At 41.0% G+C, this 26492-nt stretch overlaps 1 protein-coding gene across 2 annotated transcripts in view; it reads left to right on the top strand.

Annotated features, from left to right (window-relative positions):
• BCAT1 (branched chain amino acid transaminase 1) overlaps positions 1–26492 on the top strand; it is a 57847-nt gene that overhangs the window by 6563 nt on the left and 24792 nt on the right. The window contains exons 2-4 of one of the 2 annotated variants that reach the window (XM_066549602.1): positions 9093–9143; positions 23419–23619; positions 24782–24838. In XM_066549602.1, coding sequence (XP_066405699.1) covers positions 9093–9143; positions 23419–23619; positions 24782–24838 — 309 coding nt within the window. The remainder of the gene's footprint in view (positions 1–9092; positions 9144–23418; positions 23620–24781; positions 24839–26492) is intronic. The other variant, XM_066549601.1, reaches the window with a different exon arrangement.

The raw sequence follows: 26492 nt of genomic DNA, 5'->3' as shown, positions 1-26492 counted from the left end.
GCTGGTGTGGGCGGGAGTTCTGCAGCCACCACCTGTGTGCTGTTAGGCAAGAACTGGAATAGGTTACAGCTGTGAGCAGTTAACAGCTAAACCTGTTGTAAATCAGTCATTTGCCACCTGTTCTTCTTCCTTGACAAGAGCTGGGATGGATTTGAGCTTGTATTTTCTGGGAATGAAGAATCTGACTCCATGTTCTCAGAAGGCTAATTTATTATTTTAAGATACTATGTTATATTAAAGAATGCTATACTAAACTATACTAAAGAATAGAGGAAGGAGAAGGCAGAAAGCCTTTACAGAAGGCTAAAAAGATAATAATGAAAACTTGTGACTCCTTCCAAAGCCCTGACACAGCTTGACCCTGATTGGCCATTGAGTCAAAACAATTCACTTGAAACCAATGAAACAATCTCCAAACACAGTCCAAAGCAGCAAAGAATAGGAGAAGCAAATCAGATAATTATTGTTTTCTTTTTTCTCTGAGGCTTCCCAGGAGAAGAATCCCGGGCAAGGAGATTTTTCCAGAAAACATGCCAGTGACAGATTTGATATTTCAGTTCCTGGGGAGCTGTGCAGACCCTGTTCTGGCACCCCAGTGGGTTCCCTGAAGCAGCTCCTGAGCAGGGTGAAGTGTGTCAGTGGGACAATCTGTACCTCAGTTTCCTGTTTGTAGAAGTAATGGATATTTCTGCCTTCTTTCACCTGGCTGTTGGGACTGTAGAGCCAGGCCTTGCAGTGAGAAGAGACCTTTAAAGCTTATAAATAATGAAGGTCTTCATTCTTTATCTGGAACAAGCAGTTCCAAGCCCACCGTCAGAATCTAGGAGAACACAGTATTTGCATTATTTCTGGAAAGAAATATTTGCAATATTTCTTGCTGTCCTTCTGGTCTAACAGTGCAGTTAAAAATGCATCCTGCTTAATTTTACTGTACATTCTTAAAATTTACGGTAAAATGCCGATTTAGTACCTGGCTTTTAGAATACATGAGGACAGGGAAATGTTAGAGAAAACATAATGAGCGCAAGCTTGTAGTAAAGAGCAAAGCCCTGCTACAGTGTTAGAGCATAAATGCTATTGCTTTCCTCTTTCTTGTTGCCAGTTTGATGGAGAAGATCTCATATCAAAGAACTGGCCCTAAATGCATTAAAACTGTGTCTGTCAGAATTTAATTTATTTTGGTTGAGCCATCAGTGTATCATATAGCCATGAGACACTGTCTAGTTAGAAAGCAAGCAGGTGCATTTTTAGGTCAGCTGGTTGCTTTAACATGTTTTCCTTCATGTTATTCTGGCAAACAATGCATTTGTTAAAAACCTGATTTCTCCCAAAATTGCTCTAGACTGGGGCAATGACCTGATTAAAGAGATACAGGATAACTTTACTGCATCTCTGAACAAGACCTACTTAATCACTGTGAGCCCTGAAATTGGGAGTCAGGGTCCTGCTGCAGCATGGTCCAGGCAGAGCCCACATCTGGGTGTGCATGGTTCGGCCTGCAAGCAGGGAAAGGGGCTTTGCTCAGACATTGGAGAGGAACAGCAGAGAAACAGATTTATAGGAGCAGTCTGAGCAGTGGAGCAGAGTGTCCCTGCAGGTCTGAGCCCATTCAGATCCCCAGTTCAGATAGCTGCTGCCATGCCTTATCAGCTTCATCTGTTGGACACTGCAGGGACACAGCAGCCTCTTGGGAAGCAGGGACAGGAACCACAGCCAGCACACTGCACAGAGTCGTGCTCCTTGTGCTTTTCAGCAGTGGCATTTGATGATGGGCTGTGATTAAATAGGCCATGCAGAGTCACCAGGGCTAGATGTGGTGTCAGCCCTGTGCACACCAGCAGCCACACATGTGCATTGCATTGAGCCAGTCACAGTTCTGTCATCTGTAGTGGCACTTAGACAGCACTTATGGTGGAAAAAGTAACTCCTTCCTCCTCCAAAAGCTCTTCTGTTCTCTTCCTCCACAGAGCCTTTGTTTTCGGTGTGCCATTCATCTCTCCTCAGTGTCTTATGTAAACCTTTATTCCAGTGCAGAATGGGCTTAAATGGGACACGGTCTGAGCACTCTGAGAATAGCTCCAAGTGACCCCTGACACAGGCCAGTGATTCAGGCCTGGCCTCGTGCTCCTCCTGCTGCTGCACTTATGGGCTGTGTCCTTAAAAACAGGTTTTTGTCTGCTAGCTTTTTTCTTTGGTCATGTCAGTTCTCATTTTGGAATCCATCACTGTCTCTGCTGTGGTTTGGTTGGGCTTTTTCTCCCCCAGGAGTTTTTAGTGATTTATTTGCAAACTGCAGAAGCTTTGGTCTCCCTCACCAAATTGTTTGCTTCCCGTTCTAAGCCCTCAGTAACTCCTCAGACAATGATTTGATTTGTTTCTGCTCTCTATGCCTTCATGTTATTTATATTTTTATTTGGTAATTATATAAAGCCAATTGCCTTGGTCATCAGCTGCAGAATATGTGTGGCGTTTCAGGCAATTTCACAAATAAATTGCAAGCTACATTTTATGCATCTTTAAATCAGATCTGTCATTTATCTGTGCAGCTGTCTCAGAATAAAAAATGCAGTCAGTGTAACTGAATCTTCAAGGAAAATAAACAAATTAGTTTTTATTGTGCTTAGGCTCATCTTTTCTGGAACAACAGTGCAGTTAAAAATGCATCCTGCTTAATTTTACTATAAATTCTTAAAATGCCGATTTAGTACCTGGCTTTTAGAATACATGAGCAAAGGGAAATGTTAGAGAAAACATAATGAGCACAAGCTTGTGGTAAAGAGCAAAGCCCTGCTATAGTGTTAGGGGAAAGCATGCAGTAGCATTTATGGCCTTTCTTATTGCCAGTTTGATGCAGAAGATCTCATATCAAAGAACTTGGCCGAAATGCATTAAAACTGTGTTGTCTTTCAGAAGTTAATTTATTTTGTTTGAGCAATCAGTGTATCATACAGCCATGAGGCACTGTCTAGCTAGAAAACAGGCAGGTGAATTTTTATGTCAGCTACATCCAGCTGGTTGCTTTAAGATGTTTTTCTTCATGCCATTCTAGCAAACAAATGCATTTGTTAAAAACCTAATGAATGCTAGACGGGACAAACAAACCAACAAAAGAGTCACTTAGAGCACTGCTCACAGGAGTTAGAGATGGAAGAGCTCCATGAGGTCATCTGCCTCTTCCCCTCATTGTACCAGGCTGTTTTCCCCAATCAGGAGGGCAGTAAACTGTGAAGATGGAGGAAATGGCACTGGGGAGTGACAGAGCAGCAGAAGGGTCATAGGGAGAAAAACAATCCAAGAGCACTGTGAGCAGTGCCTTCAGAAATCAAGGTTAAAGGACACAGCTCCTGGGGGTCATTGTGAGGAAGGTTTCTTTAGAGTATTTGCCTGTTTCTGCTAATAGGAAAGAGGATTGTCTGGATGTGCAGGAAATGTATTAGAGCAAAGTGAGTAAATTGAATAAAGGGGCAGCATGCAGAGATTACAGCTGCCTTATGTCCTGTGGTGGATGGGACTGCTGGGAGGCTGACAGGGTTTTTCACCTGGGAAGGATCACACTTCAGACTCCATGGTGTATGGTTGTAATTCACAGCTCAAATTGTAAATTTTTCTGAAATACGTGACAAAATAAATTCAGTCTGAAGCTGAATAGATCCCTCATCAGGTTCTCCTTAGGGTTGGTTTCAGCAAATTAATTTGTTTTCTGTTTCTGCTGGTCTCTGTTCCTTTGGAGTTCTTGATAGTTCAGCTTGTCAAGCCCACGTTCTCTTTGGAATTCAGGAGTAGATATCCTTCACCTTCCCTAGCCTTGCTGTTGTTCAAGTGAACTGAGGCAAGCTTTCTTCTGCATCAGTTCAGGCTTTACTGAACTTACTCAAATACTGATTTAAGCACTGAGTCAAAAAATTGACATTAGTTCTAGAGGAGGTTTTTCACCAGAGTGCTGCTTGTAATGGCTTTACTTTGCAAATGTTGCTCTGCATTTATTTGTTCTCGTGGAACCAAATTTGTCTGCTTTTACAGATGTGATTCAACTGTAAATGTTATTAAACATGAGTCTGGGGTAGACTAGCTGAATATTTCTGCTTCTTGATAGGCTCTGTTCCAAGGCTTTTCTAACAAGCAAGTTGTGCTCATATAATCTGAATCGTCTTTTATTTAAGCCTAATAAAAACAGTGATGTTTGTTTTAAGAGGAACATATTTAGTTTTAGTCAGACCAATTAAACTGGTTTAAATTAAAGCCAATGAACTGCTCAAGTCAGGGATAAGTGCCTGCACAGTTTTTTAGACTAATTTAATTACAATGTATTTCAATTCAACCTTATTTTGTACAATGCAGCTGTCTTGTACATAAAATCTTTGTATTTTCTGTGCCCCAATGCCCTCACTGTGAGGCAAAATGATTATTAAATAGCGTGGAAGCCCTGTTTTTCTGCTACACTAGTTGCCTTGTGCTTTTCTTTGTTGTGTGCTGTCATTGCACAGCCTCTGTTTAACTAACATTAGTGCCAGCCCAAGGTTGGACAGGCAGCTACAGTGAGGTGACAATGCCAGGCTGACAAGGCATCAGGGAGGATCTGTGTGAGGAGGAACAGTCTGAAAAATGTATTGGGAGTGCAGAAATTAGCACTGTAAATTGTGTAAATGGCCCTGCCCAACACATGGACTTTGTGGCATATGCAGGGTGGCACAGACCAGTGTTGTGTATGTTCATGTTCACATACCTGCAGTATGGAGACAGGATTGAAGTGCTTTTATAGCTCTTGGCTGCCATAAATGAGCTTCTTAAGCTATGGAAATATTTCACAAGATTTAATAAATAAATAAATAAAAATAAAGATAAATTATAAATAAAAAATTAAATAAATAATAACTAAAATAATGAATAAAATAAATAAATTCTAGTTGATACTAAAAATACTATGATATCACTTACATGATATCACAAAATTAGCAAATTTTCTCTGTCTGACTGTGTGGGGTGTTTTCTTTTGGTTTTTTTGGGGGTGTGTTGGATTTTTTTTGGGTTTTTTGGCGGTTTTTTGGGGTTTTTTTGTTTGTTTGGTTGGTTTTTTTTGTTTAGCTGTGAATGTTTTTTTTTCCTGCAAATTCATCTTTTATGTGATGTGGCTGCCAAATTGTATTAATGTTTCCTAGGGACAGATAAAAGCTGTTTTGAAGTCGTGGCAGTGTTCTTGCCTGGCTGTAGCAATACAGAATCTGTGGCATTTGTGCTCGTTGGATTGTGTTTTACCCTGGAGCAGGAGGGCAGCTCTGGTTTGTGTGGCTGTGAGTGACAGGGTACCTGTCACCACATGCCTCCTGTGGCTTTCCTGTGCCAGAGAGTGAGTCCTGGATTGGATTTATTGATCTGCTGTGTTCCTGCAGTCTGGCAAGGGCTCTCATTTCATTATCCTTCCAGTGCAAATTGAGGCATAGGATATTTCTTAGACACTTAGTAGCCCGAAGTAAAATTTAGTATAGTTTTACTATCGTATTCTTCAATATAATATAAGAACATAAAATACTAAATTAGCCTTCTAAGAACATGGAGTCAGACTCTTTCCTCCCCATGACTGGGGACCCCAAAAATACCACAGTGAAGGCACAGGAGCAGCTGAGCTACACTCATGCAGTCTAGGAACCCTGGGCAGTTTAGGGAGGAGATGGGCCTGGTTTTGTAGCAGGAGGCTGAGTGATCTGACTGCACAGAAGAAGTAGAGGAGGTGTGCCAGAGGCAGCAGGGAGAGCATGGGCTGCAGCCCCATGGTGCCAGGAGATGTTGGATGTGTGTTTGTCTAAGGCAGCCTGAGCAGGAAGTGCAGGAATTGAGTGTCCAGGTTTGGGACAGCTCTAGCAGAAGGGCAGGTGACAACTGTTTAGCCCAAGATTTGCCAGAAGTGCCAGTGTTCCATACACAAATACCCCCTGAGGCTTTTCCTCTGTCTTGTGGAAGAGTTAGGTTGGAGCTAAGTGCTGTTGTGGGGAGCACTGTTATTCAGCTGAGTGCATTGGGATTACTCTGTCAGTGCTAAAGGATTTGTAATGGTCATTAGAGCGTTGAGGTCTTCAGTAAAAGTAATAACAGAATTACTGCTCAGCAGGTCTTTATTTCAGTGGTGTATCACAGTGGTTAAATGACATACAAACGCCATTTTTCGACCAAGTTTAATCTGTTGTAAGATTTTACACCTCATTCTCATACAGGCTTTACAGTAATGTTAAAATCAATGTGTGTTTTCAAAGGAAACCTTTGAAATACTCTTCTATTTCCTATAACATACACCACAGAGAAAACACTGATATCTCTACGGCACAACAGGAAATAATATCATGCTTGTGTGATTGTACAGCTACCTGAGACACTCCTGAATGACTTTTGAGAAGTTGTTCACCCAGTGGCTGAAGTGTATCTTTAGGATAATATCAGTGTTTTAATGGTGGCAGGTTTAAATCTACCATGTTATTAAACATAAAGGGCAAATTCATGTTTGGAATATCTCCCTTGGCAACATTGGGACTAAACCAGGGAGCAATTTTCCATATTGCGCTTTGCAACGTGTTTCAGATTTGTAGGCCATGGAGCCATTACAATATGACTCTGTTAATTAGAAAGTAATTGTGGTATTTCTTTCTAGTGCTGGGGGATTAACTCAGTTTAATCTCAGTGTGGTTAACAAAGGCAGTTAGCTACTTGCTTTAAATATGAGTTCAATCTGTAAAAATTAATAATGACTTCATGGAGAGGAGGATTGGCCCCATGGCATGGCCCAAAAATTGGGCTGATGACTTCACTGAGTTTCATGGTAATGTTGAACTGAAGGATAATGTGATGGAGCCCCCAGGGGCTGTTCTGTAGGTGGTCTGCACTTCAAATTCACATGCAGGCTTGGTATCTTTAAGAAAGATCATGAAAGAGAAAATTAAACTGTATCCAGCTCCAGTCCTCTGTGCTGATGCCAGCTCTTGCTTTAGGGCAACTCCATGAAGCAGCAACAGGAAGAAACTGAAGCATAATGGTTGAGTACTTGTCAGTATTTGCTGTCACGAGTAATTATTATTAGCAAATCCAGCTTGGCATGCTGGATGTTAGACAAAAGCCAGCAGTGGAGCTGGAGCTCTGAGATATTTTTCTTCCAGAGCTGGGATGATGGCATTAGGATATTTTTCTTCCAGAGCTGGCAATTCCCATCCTGTTAGCTGGGAATCAGCACACTCTCCATCCTCATTCATTGCAGTGCAGAGAAAAATCAGCTACCTCTATTCATCTGTGGAATGCTTCACTACTGTCAGCTGATGGTGTCAGGAAGGATTTCTAGGATTTTACCAATGGGTTTGGAAGTGTTTGAAAAATTACAGGTAAAGCAAGGAGTTGCTATTATACAGTGTCCTTGGCTTTGGGTGACACTTTAGTCTTGCTTGGGTCTGCCACTGTGCCAAAGTCTTGTCATTCTGGAGTAGAAAACCCTCAGCTTTAAGGCAAATAAACCATATTTTTAGTGAAGGATAAAGCATTCTGGGATATTGTAAAGAGATTTATGATCTCTCTTGGCACATTGTCTTTTAGGGCATAGGGAGGGTCCTGTAGCCATGATTGCCTGCCTTGCTTTAGAGAGTTACAAAAAAAAAGAGGAACAGAAGGGTTAAAGCTGAGAAGAGGCAGCAGGAGGGGATATGGGGGGCTCCCTGGGGGGAAGGGGAGAGGAAGTGAGATCTGCTGTGGCTGGGAGTTTGCCTTTTTATTTTTTGCTGGTAGCAAGGCTGTGGTCTGTGGAAGGTCCACTGAAAATACTGCTTCTTTTAAATTTTTTTAAAATGTTTACCATATTCCCAAGATCTGTAAAAAGGGAAAAGAGCCATGTTACTTGCCTTCAGTGCAAGCCTGTGATCTGTGTGGTGCCAGCCACGGCCCCACATTTTGGTGGCTGCTGCGGGACAGGTGGCTGCTGTGTCCCTGACACTGCCATCCACCTGCACTAGCCCTCCCTGTGGGTAAGGGCTGGGATCTCACAGGCCAGCCATGAAAGGTTTTCTCTGCTTCTTTCCATCAGGGGATTGTACCTTTGATCTGGGGCTTTCCCATCTGGACTGGGAGCTCCCACCTGCGATGCAGCAAGGCTGAGAGACAGCCACCGAGTCCTTGAGAGACAGCACTCCATCCTTCCAGCTGTGCTCCCTAAAGCCATCATCCCAGCCATCCTCTTTCATGGCCCATCACCCCAGCCTCTTGCTCCTGGTGCCTTCTTCCCTCTCCCAAGCCTCTGCACCCGCTTCACCTTTTCAGCTCCTTGAAGGCTGCTGGGAAACAAGGAACCCTGGTGGGGCTTTGTCTCCTTTGTTCCATGCTGTAACTGGCAGGGAAGGTGCAGGTACTGCAGGAGGGTCCACAGAGATGCTGAGGTGATGGTGTGGGAACTGGGAATCTTATTTTTAGGTAGATGGATTCCCTCTGTCTGTTATCCCTCTGTTGTTGAACAGAAAGATGCCTGGAACTACCGCCCCTTTTTTTTTGTGTCTTCTCCCCCCGCCCCCAGTTCCTTTGCAGAAGCCTGAAGTTCAACATTGTAGACAAAGCAAAATAATCTCATTATTTATTCATATAGGTGAGCATTCCTTATTAGTCTTTGTTTAATGAAGGATTTAACAAAACCAGTTCTTTCTTTTCTCTTGCATTCTGCCTACTCAACCTTCTCTTAAAAAAGGGAGAAGCAAACCTGTTAGGTAGATATTTTAGTGGAGAAACTTGAGTAAAAACCCAATTTATTTATTCAGCCCTTAATGAAAAACTTGCGATGTTGCCCATAATGTTCTGCACTACAGAGTGATGATCTGATCTAGAAAGTTATGTGTGTATATATGTGTTACATATATAAAGCCCTGAAGTGCAGTTGCATGAAATAAAGGAACTGAAGTAAAACTGAGAGCCCAGAAGATGGAAAGTTGTGCTAAGAACTCACCACAAAGTTCTTGCTAATACATTTACTGATGCAAAGGCTGCTGATTCAGTACAGTCTGAAATTAATGAACTGAATGTGTATCACCTTTCCTGCCCTGTGCACTGGACTTGATTTGCTCTGGGTTTTTTTTTCCTAGGGCGGAGGACTCTCGGGAGAAGCAGGAAAGCAAATGACTGAATCTTTCAAGGTATGTGTCAATGGCCTTCAGAAAAAGGGGTTTTTCCATTGGATCCCAAAGCTGCAGAGCTAAGGATCACAGAAGGGCTCCAAAGCTCTGCAGCTTGGGAACATTATCAGCACTCCACAACAAACAGGGCTGGGACAGTCAGGAATGCTGAGCAGCAGCCAGGAGCTGACATGAAATTGCATCCCTCTCTTTTTATTTTAATCTTATGCCTAGAAATGAGCTCAGTTAAGATACCATTCTTTGCCTCTGCCTCCTTCCTGGATGCAGTGCCAGTAACTAAGAGCTCATTTAAAACTGTATGGGTACAGATGTCAGCTTCCAGTTTTCTGTTGGAAGTGCAGAGCCTGTCAGCATGTGCTCCTTTGAATTCTGCATCTGTCCTAATTTCCTTTTTCCTGCCTTTTCTACGTCCTTTGCCTTTATTCTTTGTCACACATCTGTAATTCCTTTTCTCTCTTATTCCCTGATTTACAGTCTTTAAAAAAGCCTTATCTACATTTTGCAGAAATGTAAAAGCAGTACTCAGAAAAACTCATGTTTTTTCAGCAGTTCCGTTCCTGTTATTTCTGACTATTGTCAGCAGTACATGAGATGAAATTGTGATGATGTGCTTTGTAAGTGTTGTGTTCTTCCTGACTTTTTTGGGCAGTGCCACAGCTGTGCAGTCTTCAGAGCTATGCTTAAGTAATTATTTCCCCTTCAGTTGTCGGGCTCTAAACAGATATGAAAAATTAATGCTGCAATAAATATTTTATATCTATTATCAAATATAATATATTTTATATTATTTGGTATGATAATATTTTATATATTATATAAGTATATAATAATTATATATAATAGATATGATTATATAATATATATTATATATAATTTGATAGCATTTATCATATATTAATAGAATATTCTAAAATAAAACTGTTATAAAATAAAAATATAAAATATTATACAATATATATGATATAATATATAAAACTATTTTAATTATTTATTTATTTATAAAAAATATCTTTGATAAGGTTTATTCTGATGTTAATCTCATTGAAAACAGCAAGGAATTCTTTCGAGTCCATGACTGCAGAATTTCACTGTGTAGCAACGTGCCATTTAATTTCTATTTCCTCATTCTCAGCCCTTCCCAGTTCTTCTCTTCCTCATTTCTTTGTGTTGTGTCTCTCTGGCAGTTCTGCCCAAGGAGGAAAATTCAGGATGACTTTTCAGCCTGAAGGTCTGATTTGAAAAAAAATGCTGAGAAAGGCAGGCATGCAGCCAGTTTTGAAACCCCAAGAAATCACAAGTCTGGAGTGCAGGGGCTGTTTTGTGGATTCACCTTCAATAAATAGATAGATCTCAGTAGATTCATTCAGCAGAGTGTGCTGGGCTATTTGCAAACAAGAATTGCTGTACAGGAGGAGACCCTTGTGTAACCAAACTGACCCAAACTTTCACTCATTGAGGCAGTCTGAGGAAGGACAACAAACTGTTGTGTTTGCCTCACAGGTGAACTTGGCATAAACTAAACTAGGCTTAAGGCAGATTTAATTATACCAGCAGTCAAGCAGGTGCCTTACCAAAGCTCCAAGTACCAAGTGGCACAAAGCTGGATTTAGTCCAGGTTCCTTTGCACTGATATTTGTGTATCAGCCAGAATGGCAAATCATTGTAGTGGAGATGCTGGGTGAGGGGAAAAACACATTAACAGGTGGGACAGATGGTCATAAAGGGAATAATGCTAGGAGAAAGCAGCTGGCTCAGGCTGAAGTCTAATTTGAATGAGACTTTATTCCTGCCTTAGGGCTCTGTTTCTGAAGATGAGCTGAGATTTTTTTAGAAATCTAGAGATTTCTAGAAAATACTGTACTGTGGGAAGTGTGGGTATGAAAGTTAAGGTCAGAATATAGGTCCTGGTTGTAGTATCATGCATTATAATAATTATTTTTTAGCCTCTTTAACTTCACAGTAAAATTAAGAAGAAAAACCTTCATAAATGAAGAAAAAAAAAACAGCAACAGAAAATGAAAATAAAATAGCCTGCATTCATTCTAGGGAGCTTCTCAAACATTTTTGTGGCAGACAGTTATGGGGTTACAATTTCAGAAACTATAGCTAATAGTATTTCAAAGGAATCAAGCTGACCCATGGGGCTGACTGTGCTGAGCAAAGCTGCAATTTTGTGCCAGTGACCTAAGCAATCCAAGATTGTGGGAGTGCAGAAAGCAGGGTATGGTTTTGGTTAAAGCTTACATAAAACATATTGTTTCCAGCATTTGAATGCCAGATCAGCCCTCTGAAGACATTGCTGTTTAGAATGCAGAGCTGAGCTTTTTAGGTGGGGTGAGCTGCTGTGAGTTTTGCTGCAGTTTCTGCCTGGCTTTGAAAGGTGGAGTCAGAAAGTCCCTGTACATTGGGGGGAAGGCATGAATGTTACCATAATTTCTGGCAGGCAGTGAGCCCCTCTAACAGCTGCCTGTTCTCTGTTCTCATGCTTCTTTAAAAGCAGCAGGTCAGAATTGGCATTTCCTCCATCCTGACTGCCACTGAGCTCCCTTAATTTGACTCAATTCTGCAGTTAAAAGTCTCATCCTGGCAGGTCTGTGGTTTACATTTAATGTATGGCTTTTAGAGTTGCCTTGTGAGCAGTCATCTTGGAACAGCTCAGAAACATTGAAGGAAATAGTGATTATGTTGCAGTTTCCTGGATTGTAGAAAGTGCCAGGTCTCCAGGATTTACTTACCAAGCTCCTTCCATGTGACTGAAATCTTCTTCCCTCCTTGGACTGTTGTATGCACTTATAAATATATTATATAAATAATTATTTAAATTATTTTGTTTATTTAAACGGCAGATGGTGATTTGTGACCACACCTAATTTGTAGTTTTTGTCTCTAGCCAGCACCGGATCTCTGTGAGGGGGATATCACATCAGTAATGGATAGTACTTTCATCCTTTGTGCCACTGAGTGGTTTTTTGGGAAGTTGGATCAAGAAATGCACATATCTGCTTTTGTTCTTACACTTGCATCCAGTAATACCACAAAAAACACACAATTATGTCTAAGGCACTTAATTTTTATGACTAAAAATCTGGCAGTTCCTTTAATGCATTCATTCTGCTCATTGTGCTGTCACAAGACAGAATGAATGTTTGGAGAACCTAGCAGTCTGTTTCCATATGTAACTCTGATTTGGTTTCTTTTAATGTATGAATTCTGACTTGGAATTCCTAGCACTTGATGTTAAGAAACCAAATAATCTCTCAGGATATGAGAGAAATACAAGGCATCACAGATGCCTTTAATGTAGCCTTTTGTCTTGGAATTTGTCTTTGTTTTCCCTTTGAGACTGATACATGGAACACTTCTAAAAGGTATTACCTACTCCTGTAATGTTTCTCTGAGTTTGTGATCTGAAGCTCTGGGAAAATTGGCATTGTAATGGTGCAAAGTTCAGTTCTTTTGTTTTACTTCTTAACAGCCTGTTTAGTGAGCCAAAGTGGTGCAGACTTTCTAGGGAATTTCTAGGGAATACTGTCTGGTTTGCCACACTGAAGCAGAATGGAGTGGCTGTAGCTTACAAGTGGACCTGGATTGAGTTGTTCATGTGAAGGCTTGTGGTGGCAGAAGGGGAAATGTTGAAGTGTTTAACTCCTGTCCCATATCAGTGAAATTTTCACCTGATGACCGGGAGGAATGATGAGGACTCCATCTTAGCAGAAGGGTAATTAATTACTTTATTCTACTGTATTATTCTATACTATGTTACATTACATCTCAACTGAATCTGCCAAGCACTCCACTGCACTCATCTTGTGACTGTCCTGACACACACACCTGGATTCAATTGGTCAGTGAATCAAAACACACCAGAAACCAATTACCAATTCCCTTCGGGTAAACAGTCTTCAACCACGCGTTCCACTTGTGAACAAACACAGGCAAGCAAATGAAATAAGAATTGTTTTTCCTGTCTCTGAGGTTCAGAGAATGCGAATCCCAGAATATCCTTGGGAAGTTGTGCCTTGCTTTTCTCTGTGAAGAGAAATGTGACTGCAGTGCTACTCTGAATATCTGAGAGTGCTCCCATTGAGTGTTCTGCAGGCAAATCAGCCTGCCAGGCTCTGGGCCAGTGGGACTTGAGCCCTGCCAGCTGCCTGGGCAGGGCTGTGCTGCATCTCCTGACCCCTCTGGGCATCTTGGGCTTGCTAGGCCAAGTGCAGTGCTCTGCTGATAACACCTATACAGCTTCCAGTCCAGGCTGTCCCACCTCCAGCCAGGTGAGGTGCTGGATATACTGAATTTTCCATAGGGATGTATGGCTAGTTATTTGTTTCTGGCATTGCTGTAACATTTTTAAGCTGTGAATTAGGTGACGCTGTGCTAAGTATTGTACAAATCTGAATATAAAGATTATTTCTACTCTACATATATAAACCCCAACCAAAAAATCTCTGACAGTTTTCCCACAGAATCTAAAGCTGTAGTGTATGTTACATGAGAAGAAACTGAAATTCTTTTTCCAGTGCAGGTTCAAATTTCCATTTGTGGTTCAAATTGAGAGACTGCCAGTGGAAGTTTTACATTTCTGTGAGCCATAATCATTTTTATACCAAGTGAGCCTGATTTGTGGTAAATACAGTGGGATATAGGATTCCTTATTCTGGGAATTGGGAGAGAGAACAATCCATTTTGAGAAAATAGATGGTTTTAAGCTTTAATTTAGGAAACTATATGGTATGTGAAAAGTTTGCTGGCAGTGATAAACAACAAACAGTTCTCTGATCCTAGGGGTTTTGTAATGAAAGATGAAATTTGTTTTTACCAAATTTTCTTGTTTCCCCTCCAATTGCAAAGATCAAAGTATATAAAATGCTGAATGGTCTTAATTTTTGAAATATTGTCTTAAAGTCTAAACTAATTGACTTTATCACATTAGCACATGAGTGTGACAGGGTTAAAGTTGCACTTCTGGAAGAGTTTAGGAAGTACTGAGCAGTTTTCCTCTATTTTCATTTCATAGGAGCAGTAGGTAAAGTTACTGACATGCTTAGAGCAAAGGGATCAGGGGAGTGCTCAAGGGTTTTTGGGATGAGGAAATAGACACATAGTTACCATATTACCCACGAGGCTAATAAATAAAAAGCAATTTACATGGTTTATATATTTTCAAATATATATTATTTCCTCCTCAGCTTGTCCTCAATTTGTCGTTTTCTACTGACATCAGTAAATTATTTACCTGCCAAAGCACATGTGCACCCAGTGAGGCTTTCTGTCATATTGCAGCTGTTGATTCTTCAGGAGTTGTGAGTGTTAGGGGGGATATTAGAAGAATGCCCTGCATTGCCATTTAAAATTCTGTATTAGACTCCATTTTAAATTTTGCTTGATGAGATAGAGCATTTCCTTTATATTAAATTATATGGGGAAAGATTTATTATAGTAATGACATCTTGATGCTGTGATGAGCAGTAGCTCCCTGGAATGTGTGTATAGAAAATCTGCTGTTATATAAACTGTCTTGAAGCAGCCCAGGGGATGTGTGTGTGTGTAACAGGATACAGTAAGCATCTAAAAATGCTTTGGAGGTGGGGCTCTCATCAGCCCTGGAGAGGCCCTCTGCTGAGTGCAGTGCTGGGCTGCTGTCCTAAAGAATTCCTGTTCTCTTGGTGTCCAGCTTGATCCCTTTCAGCTGAAGCCCCTCATTTCCCATTTGGTAGCTCATCTCTGCATCACCTCTGTGGAAGTACAGAGCTGTAGCCACTGCTAGATCAGGAATGCCAAGCTAGAGGCCAGCTCTGTTGTTGTCATAAAATATTTAGCTTGTTGTGGGCTGGGCACTTCCTTAGAAAAGGTTATTCTGATTTTGATTTTAGCTGAATCTGTTTGCTTTTTTGTGTTATTGTCAGTGGTAAGAAAACTATTTGTTTTTTGTGTTGTGTTGAATTAAAAAAGATTGGTGAGTAATAATGCTGTTAAATCACTGTATTTTGATATCACCTGGTTATGTATAGGCTGCAGAATTATTTCAGGTGATTACAATCAAATCTCATTCCCTCATCTTTACCTGCCAATAGGAAAACTTCATCCAGTTCCAGGACAAAGAGTGCTGAGTGGTTTCTGTGATACTCTGCATCCACGTGGACACAAACTCTTTGAGTATTACTATTAATAGGTGCACCAGACTGACACATATCTGCTGCTCTCATTCCAGTTATTCGGAAAGAATTTGGGGTCTCTGGCAGCTCCTTTCACTTTCAGCTCGATGGCAAGTGGTTCTGTGTCTCTCTTCAAGTGGGTAATGTTCTTCAAACAGTTGCAGGCTTTTAGCAAATAGATTTTCTAAGCTGTAAGAGAGGAACTGATGGGTTATATGGAGCTGGAGGATTTGCAAATAAAGCTAATTGTCTTCGGGTGAGTAACAGAAGCTTTTAGCCAAGATAAAAGGAAACTGCTAAAAAAACCAGCCGGGGCAGTTTGGCTGAGTTGATTTATAGCATAAGAAAGTGATGCTTTATCACTTTTTTCACTAGGAGCTTAATATGTGTCTGTGAAAGCACAGAAATTGCGCTGGAATTTTGGAGATTGCATTAACGTTGTATCATTTTCTGGATTTGTTTTTCCCAAGGTAAAGAATTGGTTTTAAAATGCAAGGCTTAGCACCAGTCAGTGATCAAAGTAAACTTATAAACTGACTCCAAAACTGAAAAAATCCATAGTGTCCATACCTATTTCCAAGATTTCTTAAATTTTATTGTCATTGTGATGTTGTGTCCCCAGTTTTGATAGTAAATGTTTTCTTTGGTGAGCACACTTGAATAGAAGCTGCAGTTATGGAAGAGAATTAAATTGGATTGTTTTTTTCCATAGGATCCTCTTGGGCTTCCTGCTTGCTTTTTGAAAGGATATCCTAACTTTCCATGAATTAACAGCTTAGAGAGTTGGAAGAGGTTTATGTTAATCCTGTATTTAGTCCCTGTTTCTAAGAAAATACTGAGTGGAATGAAATGGGAAACGATGGCATTTTCATTGGCAAATCAGACACTGAATTTCATGGCAATATTTAAGTTTACTGCTGTCTGCCAGTGTGAAAGGGAGATGGAATCTGAGAAAGAGTTAGGTGTGGTTAACAATGTTTGAAATTATTCCCATAACCTTTGTACAATATAGAGACTGTACCATGAAAGCATTTTATATTTATATTCCAAAAGGTTTTGAATGCCTGCATTCCATGAATCCACTTCCCTGCATGTCTGCAAGCTTATTAAAATCAGGATAAGAAGATTTAATTGCAACTGCTCAGGACTTGGACATACAAGATTATGGTTCTATTCTTGGCTGCTCCACACAACGTGTTTGTGACTGGCCAGGCTACTTAGGCAAAATACTTCCAACTTGTCTGTCTGAAATTTAGGTTTGCAGTTCATTTCTTCCTTCAGCATGGCTACTTCTTTCAGAGAAGATTAGATGCAAAAAAAATCTCATTTTTTGTTCCAATTGCTTCATGTAAAGTACAAATGATATTTCCCAAACCAGGAGACAGAAGTGTCTTGAATCTTGGTGGAAAGATGTGTTATTGGTGAAATGTCAGAGACCTCTCTATTCCAGTCTTGTGTCACAGGCCAGTGTGAGCCCTCAGCTTGTGTTAGACTCAAACCTTCTCCCAGGCAAACTCTTTCTAAAAATGGAACACTGTGTTTATGCTGCTCTGCAGAAATGCAGTGGTTGTGAGGCAAGGAGCAGCACAGCATCAGCAATTGCATTGACCAAGCTGTCAGATCTTTGAGAAAAGCAGTTTGTGTTAATACTGAACCACATGAATTAGGTAACTAGCTATGACTGCCATTAGTGAAGAATGGTCCTAGTTCTGTTTTTTTTCTGTTTTTTTTTTTTTTTTTTCTGGGGTTTTTTCTGGGTTTTTTGGGTTTTTTTCTGTTTGGTTTTTTTTTTTCCTGTGGTTTTTTTTTTTCTGGGTTTTTTTTTTTCCTGTTTTTTTTTTTCTGGGTTTTTTTTTCTGGTTTTTTTCTGTTTTAATGTTTGTTTACAAACAGATGTGAGGACTTTCTGCTGTTATGGAATTGCAGTCTGTGTTTCCCTAAATGGAATTGCTTCTTTCTAATCTGAATCCCAGGTGTGTCTGCACTGCAGATGTAAACTGCAGTTGTATGGCTAAAGAAGGTTTTTAGAGCTGACTTGCCCAAAGGTAACAGAGAGCTCACACCAGTGTGTCTGTCACACCAGTGTGTCTGTCACACCAGTGTGTCTGTCACACCAGTGCAATGGCTGCACTTAAGCCTGCTCACACTCCCTGCTCACCCCACTTAGTTGATTTGAACAGCTGTTTCTGAAAAAATGATTCATGGCACCAAAACACAGCCAGTGGGTCTGGTTTTATTCCAGTGTTTAATAGACTCATCAACGTCATTGTGGTCTGAATTACATAGAGAGAAACATATTTGAAATATTTTAGAGACTTTTTTGATAGGAGAGATACTAAGTGACTGTTTTTTGTAGATCTGAAAATACAAGTAGCTGGAGTAGAGGAGGTAGACCCCACTAAAATAAAGTAGATTTGTTTCTTAAGATTTCCTTAATATCAGGTGGAAGGTTTCCTTAGGATCTGTAGGAATCCCATCCCAGCATCTTTCTTAACCTTAAAAATACATCTTTTGAAATATGTCAGTGGAGAAGAAACGAATCAGTAAAGGAGAAAAAAAGCCCCAAACCTAATAATAAGTCCATTTAATTTTCCTGAAGCAGAAGAAAGGGATGAGGCTGTAAAGATTCAAGTAGTTTTTCCTGCCTTACAATCCAGATTCCTACAAAGCTGGAAGAAAGGGCCTTGATTAACTTAAATGGTCTCTGGATCAAATCAGTGGGAAGTTATGCAGGCAGCATTTCAGCAGTGTGGAAAAACTCTTAAAATTTAGCTAGTGCCATTGAAATGAATGATATATTTTTAGGATAAAAGAAGTTTCTGTTATGCTTTATCATCTAGCCTGACTGTAGCTTCCCAACATCTTCATTTCCCTTCTGTTGTGTTTTGAGGGCTTGAGAATATATTTTCAGCTGTGCTGCTGCCCTGGGTGCTCTTTTCATTCCTTTAGGCAAGAAGTTTATGTCAATTCCCACCACTTCTCTCTTTTCTTGTCAGAACAGGTTTCCTTCCCTACCTAGTGCTGCAGATCAAACATTCCTGCAGCAGAGCTGGAGCCTCTGTCAGACCAGGGGAAAGGTTAAAGGAGCCAGCAGTGGGTTATGCTGCCCTCCTTTTCTTGCAGACTGCAGCAGAATTTCATTCTTTGGTGAGACAAATATCTGAGAAGTATCAGTTACGAATAGTTTGGGGGGAATGCCTTGTAGAGGATGGACTGGACATAGTCCTTCCAGCCATATTTCCTGCTGTTTCCATGTCTGTCTTACAGCTGAGTCAGAGTCTTGACTCTCTTTTGCTTTGTCATTTGTTCTGTGGTTTATTACCCTATGTACAGCCAACCTGATGCAATGATTCCAGGACTCAGTCCAATTACATGTGCTAACATATCTCAATCTCAGATGAAGTTTCAAGGAAGCTTTATGTTGAAAGATTTCTGTTATTTTTGGTATTTACCCTGGGATTGCAGAAGACTGGTTTTTGTTTTGGTTTGGTTTTTTTTTTCTCTCCCTTTGGTGATAGTAGTAGTAGAAAAAACAGGGCTTTTTTTCTTCCTCAAATCTTATAATAATATCTTGGCACACATTCCATTCTCAAGCCTCAGGCTCTGTTGTAAATTTAAAATAGTATTGATGGTAAAGGGATTATAGGATAGCTTATATAAATATTACTTTATTCATTCTCCCCAATTCTTCTCAGCTATGCTTTGTTGCCTTGCCTTATGCTTTTTGAGTCTCCTTCTCAGGATGTGTTCCACTGCTGTTCTCAAATGCAAGGGCAGAACAAGTTCCTTGATTTTGCCTGTGCTTTTGTGTTTGTTGTTGCATGAGAAGGCCCTGATCTTTTCTGGGATATGCTTACAAATTCAGCATAAGATAAAAAATTATTGCAGTTGCTTGTGATCTTGAATTAATCACCTAGACTGGAGGTCAGGGAGGTTACTGTTTTCATCAGAGGAGATTGCAGTCAGTCTCACTTGAGTGCGTGTTAATGTTTTGGGGATCTCTGCTGAAACTTGCTGCTGTTTTTAGGTGACCTGTGAGTTATTTTACAGCTGGGGCTGCCAGGTCTGGTTTTACTCAATTAAGTGATAGAAATGCCTGGCCTAGCCCAGTGCTTAGAAAAGTTTGGGTGTGTCAAATGAGTTAGACCTGTTACAGCTTATGGTCTGGGATTTTCAGTGCAGCCAAGGATCATTTGGGAAGGCATTGCCAAGACTTGCTAGAAAGTGTAGGACAAAATACATCTTTGCCATCTGCACCTACCTGAGATGGCTGTCTAGGGTAAGAGAGGTGGGAATGCAACAAGGAGAGTGGCAGCTCTGGCCAGGGGCTGCTCTCAGCTCCAAATCCACTTAAAGCCATTGCAAAGGTTGGGCGGAACAAACCTTGAAGTGACAGCTCAGCCGGGCACCAGGATGTGGTGTCACAGCCTTGATTAGGCATGCATAAGCAAGTCACCTTTAATTGGCCCAGCTCATAATTGAGAAGATGGTTTGATCCAATGGTGAATTTTAGTGTCAAAATGTCACAATATGTCTTCTTTACTTGGGCTGGGTAAAGCTTTGCCCTGGAAGAAGCTGCATTGGAATGAGCAGGCACTTTTCAGCTGAGGGGGTTCTCAGAAGGTGTTTCCTGGGGACAGCAGCCCTGTGTAGGTTTAGTGTTGCCATGTAAGCCCTGAAAATCAGCAGTATGCAGCTGTTTCCCTAACACTCCCTTTTGCCTACCATAGGCAGGGCAATCTGGTATTTCCCATTCCTAACCAGAGTGTCCTGGGCTGGGATGTTGGAGGGACATCTTCTGCATCCCTTTCTGCTGTGACATGGAGATTTTGTAGACTTGGGACTGTGTCACTTTACTTTAGAAACAGGTACCAAATAGCTGCACTCTATTAGACCATGTGCCACATCCCCTTCTTTTTTTAATCTCCCTTATCTTTTTTGTTCAGCATTTACCAGTTTTCCTTCCAGGTTAATGGTTTTATTAGGCAACAGCATCAGGAGGTGCTTGAGAGCATGTTGGATAAACAAAGCAAACACAACACAAGCCTAACTAAAAATTCCCCTTTGTGTTGGCAGTGCAAACAGTGGAGATCTGGATGGGTGCTAATGCCAATCCCTAATGCATCCTTAACATGCTGCTTTTAGGGCTTGGGGAACCTTGGCAAAGGAAGAAAGGAAATTGCTGTTTGTAAAGGTCACAGGTGATAGCAGGGTAGCACTGAGATAATCTTTTAAAGAGGGATGTTAACAGAATAGGCATTGATACTTGATAATACCCTGGCATTTGTCACCTGGCCTTGCTCTGCTCCCCTTTTGTAGGTTCTTCTGAGTGTTTTGATTTGCCTCCTGGTGCTGCCTGAACAAAGGGTTTGTGAGCCAGGTGAGGTGTTGTGTAGGGTGTCCTACACAGCGACCCAGAAGAGGCTGAGCTAATACTTCATGCGGACCACACTGTGGGAGAGAGTGTTCCAAGGATGATCCTCCAAAACCTCCTTCCAATGTGTTCTCCTCCATGGAAAAAGAAGACCAAATACATTGCAGCACTCGATGCTGTCTTGACAGAAAAAAGCATTTAGATTCTGAAAGATTTGGGTGCTGTTGCACATTGTTCATTTGCACTGCTTGGTAAAAAAATGAAGAAAAGGACATAATGGGTGAAGGAATAGAGTCCTAAGAAATTATATTAAGAAAGTAATGGCCAAAAAAGTGAATCTCCAGAGAGCTTAACAGGATTATAAGACTGAGAAAATTGCCTTTTTGCTTGTTGAATGATTGTTGCCCTGCTGGTCAGTGCAGTTCAGCCTGTCTCTAAGGTCTCAGCCAGGCTGCTCCTGCTGTTGTTTGAAGGAATTGTTACGGGTCATGTGCTGTACCTGACTCTGTTGACACAGGTGTTGGCACAGTGTCTGAAGGAAAGCTGGCTTGCCCAAATTCTGAAAGAGCAAATGGGATTCCTGGTCAGACTGTGCAGCTCCAGGAAGCTCTGTGGTGTGGGAGTTGTCTGCTTCTTTTCTGGATAAGGCTCAGAGTTCCTGCCTCTCTGGGCTTTCTGCCTTTGAGGGACTCAAAGTGAAATGCAGTGAGTGTGTTTCTTCACTTGTTCAGCTTGCTGCTCCCTCTCCACTGCTTGTGGATTTATGAGAAGAGCCAGGTTAAAACTCTTTCTCATCCTTAAATAAAAGATTTGTTAACCCCAGCAAATGTAACAAACTGTTTTGAAGTGATGCCTTTCAAGTAGTTGTGCTACCACCACTGAGGAGGCAGCAGAGGGAGTCATAAAGCAGAAATCAGCACACTGATGGGAGCTCTAGGAAAAGAGGTTTCAAATGATAATTATGGTCCCCAGGCCAGTTTATGGTACCATAATTACCCTAATGAAAGTGACCTGAGGAGCCTAGAGTCCAGGGAAAGCAGTTGATACCACGGGAAGAGGGAGTTCTTTATCCGCTGTGATTCTTTGCAGAGATAAACCCAGAGATACATCTGTGTTCTACACACTGACTTAAGCCCCACTGACATCCCTGGTCCCCTGTAATTGTTTTCTTGAGCTGAGTCCTGCACTGTGGATAATTGCAAATACTCCTCTATGGTTTTTATGCTGATCCACGTCCTCTGTGATACCTTTTTTCCTAAAGCTTGATAAGAGTGCTGAGAGGTTGCCAGGTAAAATTAGTTTCGGGACATCATTAGGTGGTGCTTCTCCTGTTGGAGCATTCACTGTCAGAAGAATAAAGAGAAGAGTTAAGAGGAGTAATTGTTGTTTCATCAGATTATGTATTAATTCAACCAGACTAATGCACTGTAATATCTAGACAAGCCTTATAATTGCAGATAGTTGAAACAAGCTTTTAGCTATTCATGTGCTCCTGCTCTAAGTTAATTTCACATCTAAACCAATAAGCAAAAAAAAACCTGAACCAAAACAACTAATCAATAAGAAACAGGTCTTTGTTCATTAAAGACATCTTGAAAATTGTTTACAGAGATGGGGGTGCACTTCTTCAAAAGCTTGGGACTGATTTTGTCTCATTTTGTTAAACGTGTGCAGGGGGTGAGAAGTCCAAGACACTGAGATCTCTTGCAGAAGCACTTTTTTAGATCAAATAATAATTTTGCAAATCATTGGATCAGTATTCTGACTACTTCTGTCTCAGTCTGTTCCATGTGCACAGCACAGAGGAGCAAGATTTCACCTGGGGGCCTGCAATAAGGGCCAGTGCTTTTTGAGTTGAGTTAGGAAGGAAAATTGAGCTTTGGATATGGTTCTTTGAACTCTCCCTGGCCTCTGAGCAGCAGTTTAAATGCCCAGAAGGAAGCACAGGAAGACAAAGGAGAGGGTGACTCAAGGCTCTGCCTGCTTTGCAGCCCTCTCTGGTTGTTCAGCCCCTACCTGTGAATAAAAAGGGAGTGACATGCCAGAGATCTGCATTCCTAATTTCCCTGTTGTTCTTCAGGATGATTCACACCACAGGAGCTATCATGGAGAAAATTAACTTTATTCCAGCCAGAACCAGTGCAAAACCCTGTGGCACATGTCTGCAGCTAGTCATGGCTTATCAGAGAGTCTGCAGTCCCTGGTGCAGGGAAGCATTTAGCCTTTTTTGCTAATGGGATTTTTCTAGGATCATAAGTGTTTGTTAGGATCATAAGAGCAAGTTATTGTGGCATAAGTGACTTTCTGACTGCTGGCTCTGATCTCTCACATTGGTTTTATGTATTTAAGGAAAATCAGTGTGACATCTACTTAATTGTGATGGTGATTAATTTCTGATGATCAGCTTATGTGCTGAGGTACAGCAATTGGTTGTTAACCTAAGTGTCCAGGAGATTACATTTGCTAATTTTCTGGGTTTGTGCCTTGTACTACTTCTTTAACTTAATTCTTAAACAGAATTTCAAAATGTGCTACTTCTTGTACAACAGCACTGTGAATATGTTTGCATGCACTTTATGAATATTTTGCCAGCTACTTAGAGGTTGGCTGCCTTTAACCATCATGTCATTAAATATCCCTACAGAGAAAATACTAAGGCTTGTCCTTGTTCACTGATGCAGAACAATTTTAAATCAGTCTGCCTTCATTATTTTGATAAACTTCATCTTTCTTTCTGTTCCTTCAGGCATCCGACTTGATTATCACCCCAGCTACGACGTTCAAGGAGAAACCAGACCCCACTGGTCTGGTGTTTGGAACTGTGTTCACTGACAATATGCTGACAATTGAATGGTCCTTGGCTTCAGGATGGGAGAAACCCTGTATCAGGCCTCTAGAGAACCTCTCAATACATCCAGCTGCCTCAGCCCTGCATTATGCTGTAGAAGTGAGTAGTACATGGATTTGGAAACCAAATGGTTTTTGTTTTATTAGCTCTGGAAGCCACAGCTTTGTAATACAAGGAGCATTACTGCCTTAAGTTCATTAGTATTGAGTTACATCTCGTTCTGTTAACTGGTGTTCTTCCAGAGTAATTGCAGTATTTACAGCAGGGTTATGTGTGACACAGAAGCAGCTTGGCCTGGGGATGCCAGCACACTTAAAGTCCTAGCCTAGGGAAGGTGAGCTCTTTCTTGAGAGGTGATAAATTTATTTGAAAAACCATTCTTGTTCACTGACAGTGGGTTGGTCCAGTTACTGTCTCTGGTGTGTGTCAGAACATGAGTTTCTCAAAGTAGCTTTAATTTGGGGGCTGAACATGCACTCTGTACAAGTCACTTGCAGCTGGTTTAAAGGTTGATAGCTTGCATTGCAGGACAGGCTAGGCAGGTGCTTGTTTGAAACTCTGAACCAGTCCCTGGAGCTCAGAGCTGGATCTGATGCACTTAGCATGTACAAACAGGTGTGTTTGAGGAGAACAGACAGCAGGGAACTTGGGGAAGTGGGATGTTAGGTCGGAAACCAGCGTGGTTAAAGTTTCTGTGCTTGGCTGACTGCTGCCCACAGCAGCCTTTGGTGCCTGCAGAGCAGCTTGGGCTTTGCTCACACCTATGGGAGCCCCAGCAGGGCACAGAACCTGAAATGGAAGCCCACTTCTCCCACTTCTGGGGAGGTGGGAGTGTCTCCACTGCAGTGAGTGGAGTTGCTTGTGCTGTTTTTATTATTATTTTTCCTTTTTTCCTTTTTAATTTTTTGGTTTTTTTGTATTTTAACCACTGGTACAAGGGAAGCTTTCCCTGCTTGTTGTCCCTGAGCTCCTGCCTTCACCATTTTTATTTTGACTGATTTTTTTCTTCATCTCGTCACCAAGCCTCCAGAGGTCCTGTGTAAATTACAGCGGGGCCCTGGGACTGAGGCTGCAGCTCTTGATCTGCCCAGGACATCAGAACCACGCTGGAGTCCCAAATCTGTTTTTCACTCTTAGTAGCACATTGCTTTAATGCTTGGTCTCTGGCCTGGTCTGAAATCATTGCTAATTTGAATATGCTCTTATTTTTTTTTTCCATTTTTTTTATTCTTTTACCCTTATTGCATCACGTTTCCTCTAGCCAAGAGGACAGAGAGAGGAGAATCTGGTGTCATTGCTGTGGCTCAATGAATACACAGTGGGTATAATGAAAGTGATGAGTTTGGCATGCCCTCCCCTTTCTCCTTGCCCTTCATGATGCAGTGTGCTAATCTGGATCTGCTGAACTCCAGATCCAGCTCCTGTGATGTACAGATGTCAGATAGTGCTGTTCTCACACCACTGTAGCAACCAACCATCAAGCAACCACAGCAGTTGCTTTCATTAAAGCTGAACATTTCTGGAACACATCACTGTCTCCCTTTTTTAATGAGTGGAAGGTTTTACTGAGCTCTGGAAGATGAAAAGTATTTCTTTTTGGAGAAAAAAAATTAACATCTTGAGAAGGCTTTGTGTTTCAGTAATGATGTGATTCTTACTTCTGTCAAACCATTGATCAACTCTTAGTAGTGACATTCCTCCCTTTTCCCTCTCATTAAAAGTTCTGTGAATGTGTTTGGGAGGAGGGTGGGGGGAGAAAAATGTGTTCTGGGGTAAGAAAGCAATATTCCAACCATGTGCTATCAGTTAGTGACTGGCCCAGTAAAAATCATATCAAATATCAGCTAGATATCTGTAATACATGTAATATCTGATATATGTAATGCTATCCTTTATTAAAGCCTTTATTTTTCCTGGTGGCAACAATGTCTACCCTAGGAAGAACTTCTTTTTCAAAATTGTGCCAAGCTTTTAATAAGGTTGGCATGGCCATAGGACTAAGGCAGGTTTGGAAAGCAAAAAGTTCTGGATTCTAATTCTGGTTCTGCTACATAATTGGCACACAGCCTGAGGAAAATTGCTGGGATTCTGCAACCCAGTTACAACCCAATTAAAATTTGTCATGTGGAAGGACCTAGCTCTGCCATGGAACTGCATGCAAGTTTTCCAAAGATTGCATTTCACTGATTCTTACAGAAAAATATAGAATTTGATAACAGTGAAACCTGAAATACTCTGTTAAAATTACTTGGGCACAAATACTGGATTATTTTTTCCAAATAAAAAAAGCTGCATATCTAGACTTCAAACCACATGGGATGCAGTTCCAGCCACTTTTTGTGGAACAGTCAGAGGAGGAGAAGCCTGAGGAGTTTGACAGCAGTGATGCAGTTAAATTCCTAGAACTTACACTGAAATTTAATGTACAAAGAAATGCTTTGGAAGATAAAATTCGAAGAATCTGACCTGTTGTCTGTAAGCATAAGTGAGCCTTTAATACTTAATCCAAATAAGAGTTGTTTATACATATATATTGACATGAGCTTATATAATACACGGGTTTTCTGTCTATAAGTATAACCAGAAATTACGAGTCTGTAGCTGAAAATAACTGGATATTTGGTGGGTGTGGTTTTTGATGTGGTTAGGAGATGCTGGGAGGGCATTGATAGGATAAGGGTTTCTGATTGTCAACACCAGTTGTCTGGGTCCTGCAGTTTGGATAACTATGTTTAGATTTCCTGTAAGGTATATAGAGAAAATATTTCCATGTATTTTATCTTTAGTGTAAGGCTGCATCTCTCTCATGCAGGCTAAATCCCATTCCACAGCATAGTGGCATAAGAGGGACATAAGTAACCAGCTCCTACTACAACTCCAGCAAGAACTTTACAAGAATTCTCTCAATTGGTTATTCTATACTTCCTAACAGAGATAGAATAAGTGTTTTGGCTAGAGCTCTAAAAAATAAT

The sequence above is a fragment of the Molothrus aeneus genome, chromosome 5 (assembly GCF_037042795.1).
Source record: "Molothrus aeneus isolate 106 chromosome 5, BPBGC_Maene_1.0, whole genome shotgun sequence".
NCBI lineage: Eukaryota > Metazoa > Chordata > Aves > Passeriformes > Icteridae > Molothrus > Molothrus aeneus.
The sequence above is the reverse complement of the archived record's forward strand: the minus strand, read 5'-3'. Positions and strand labels throughout refer to the sequence as shown.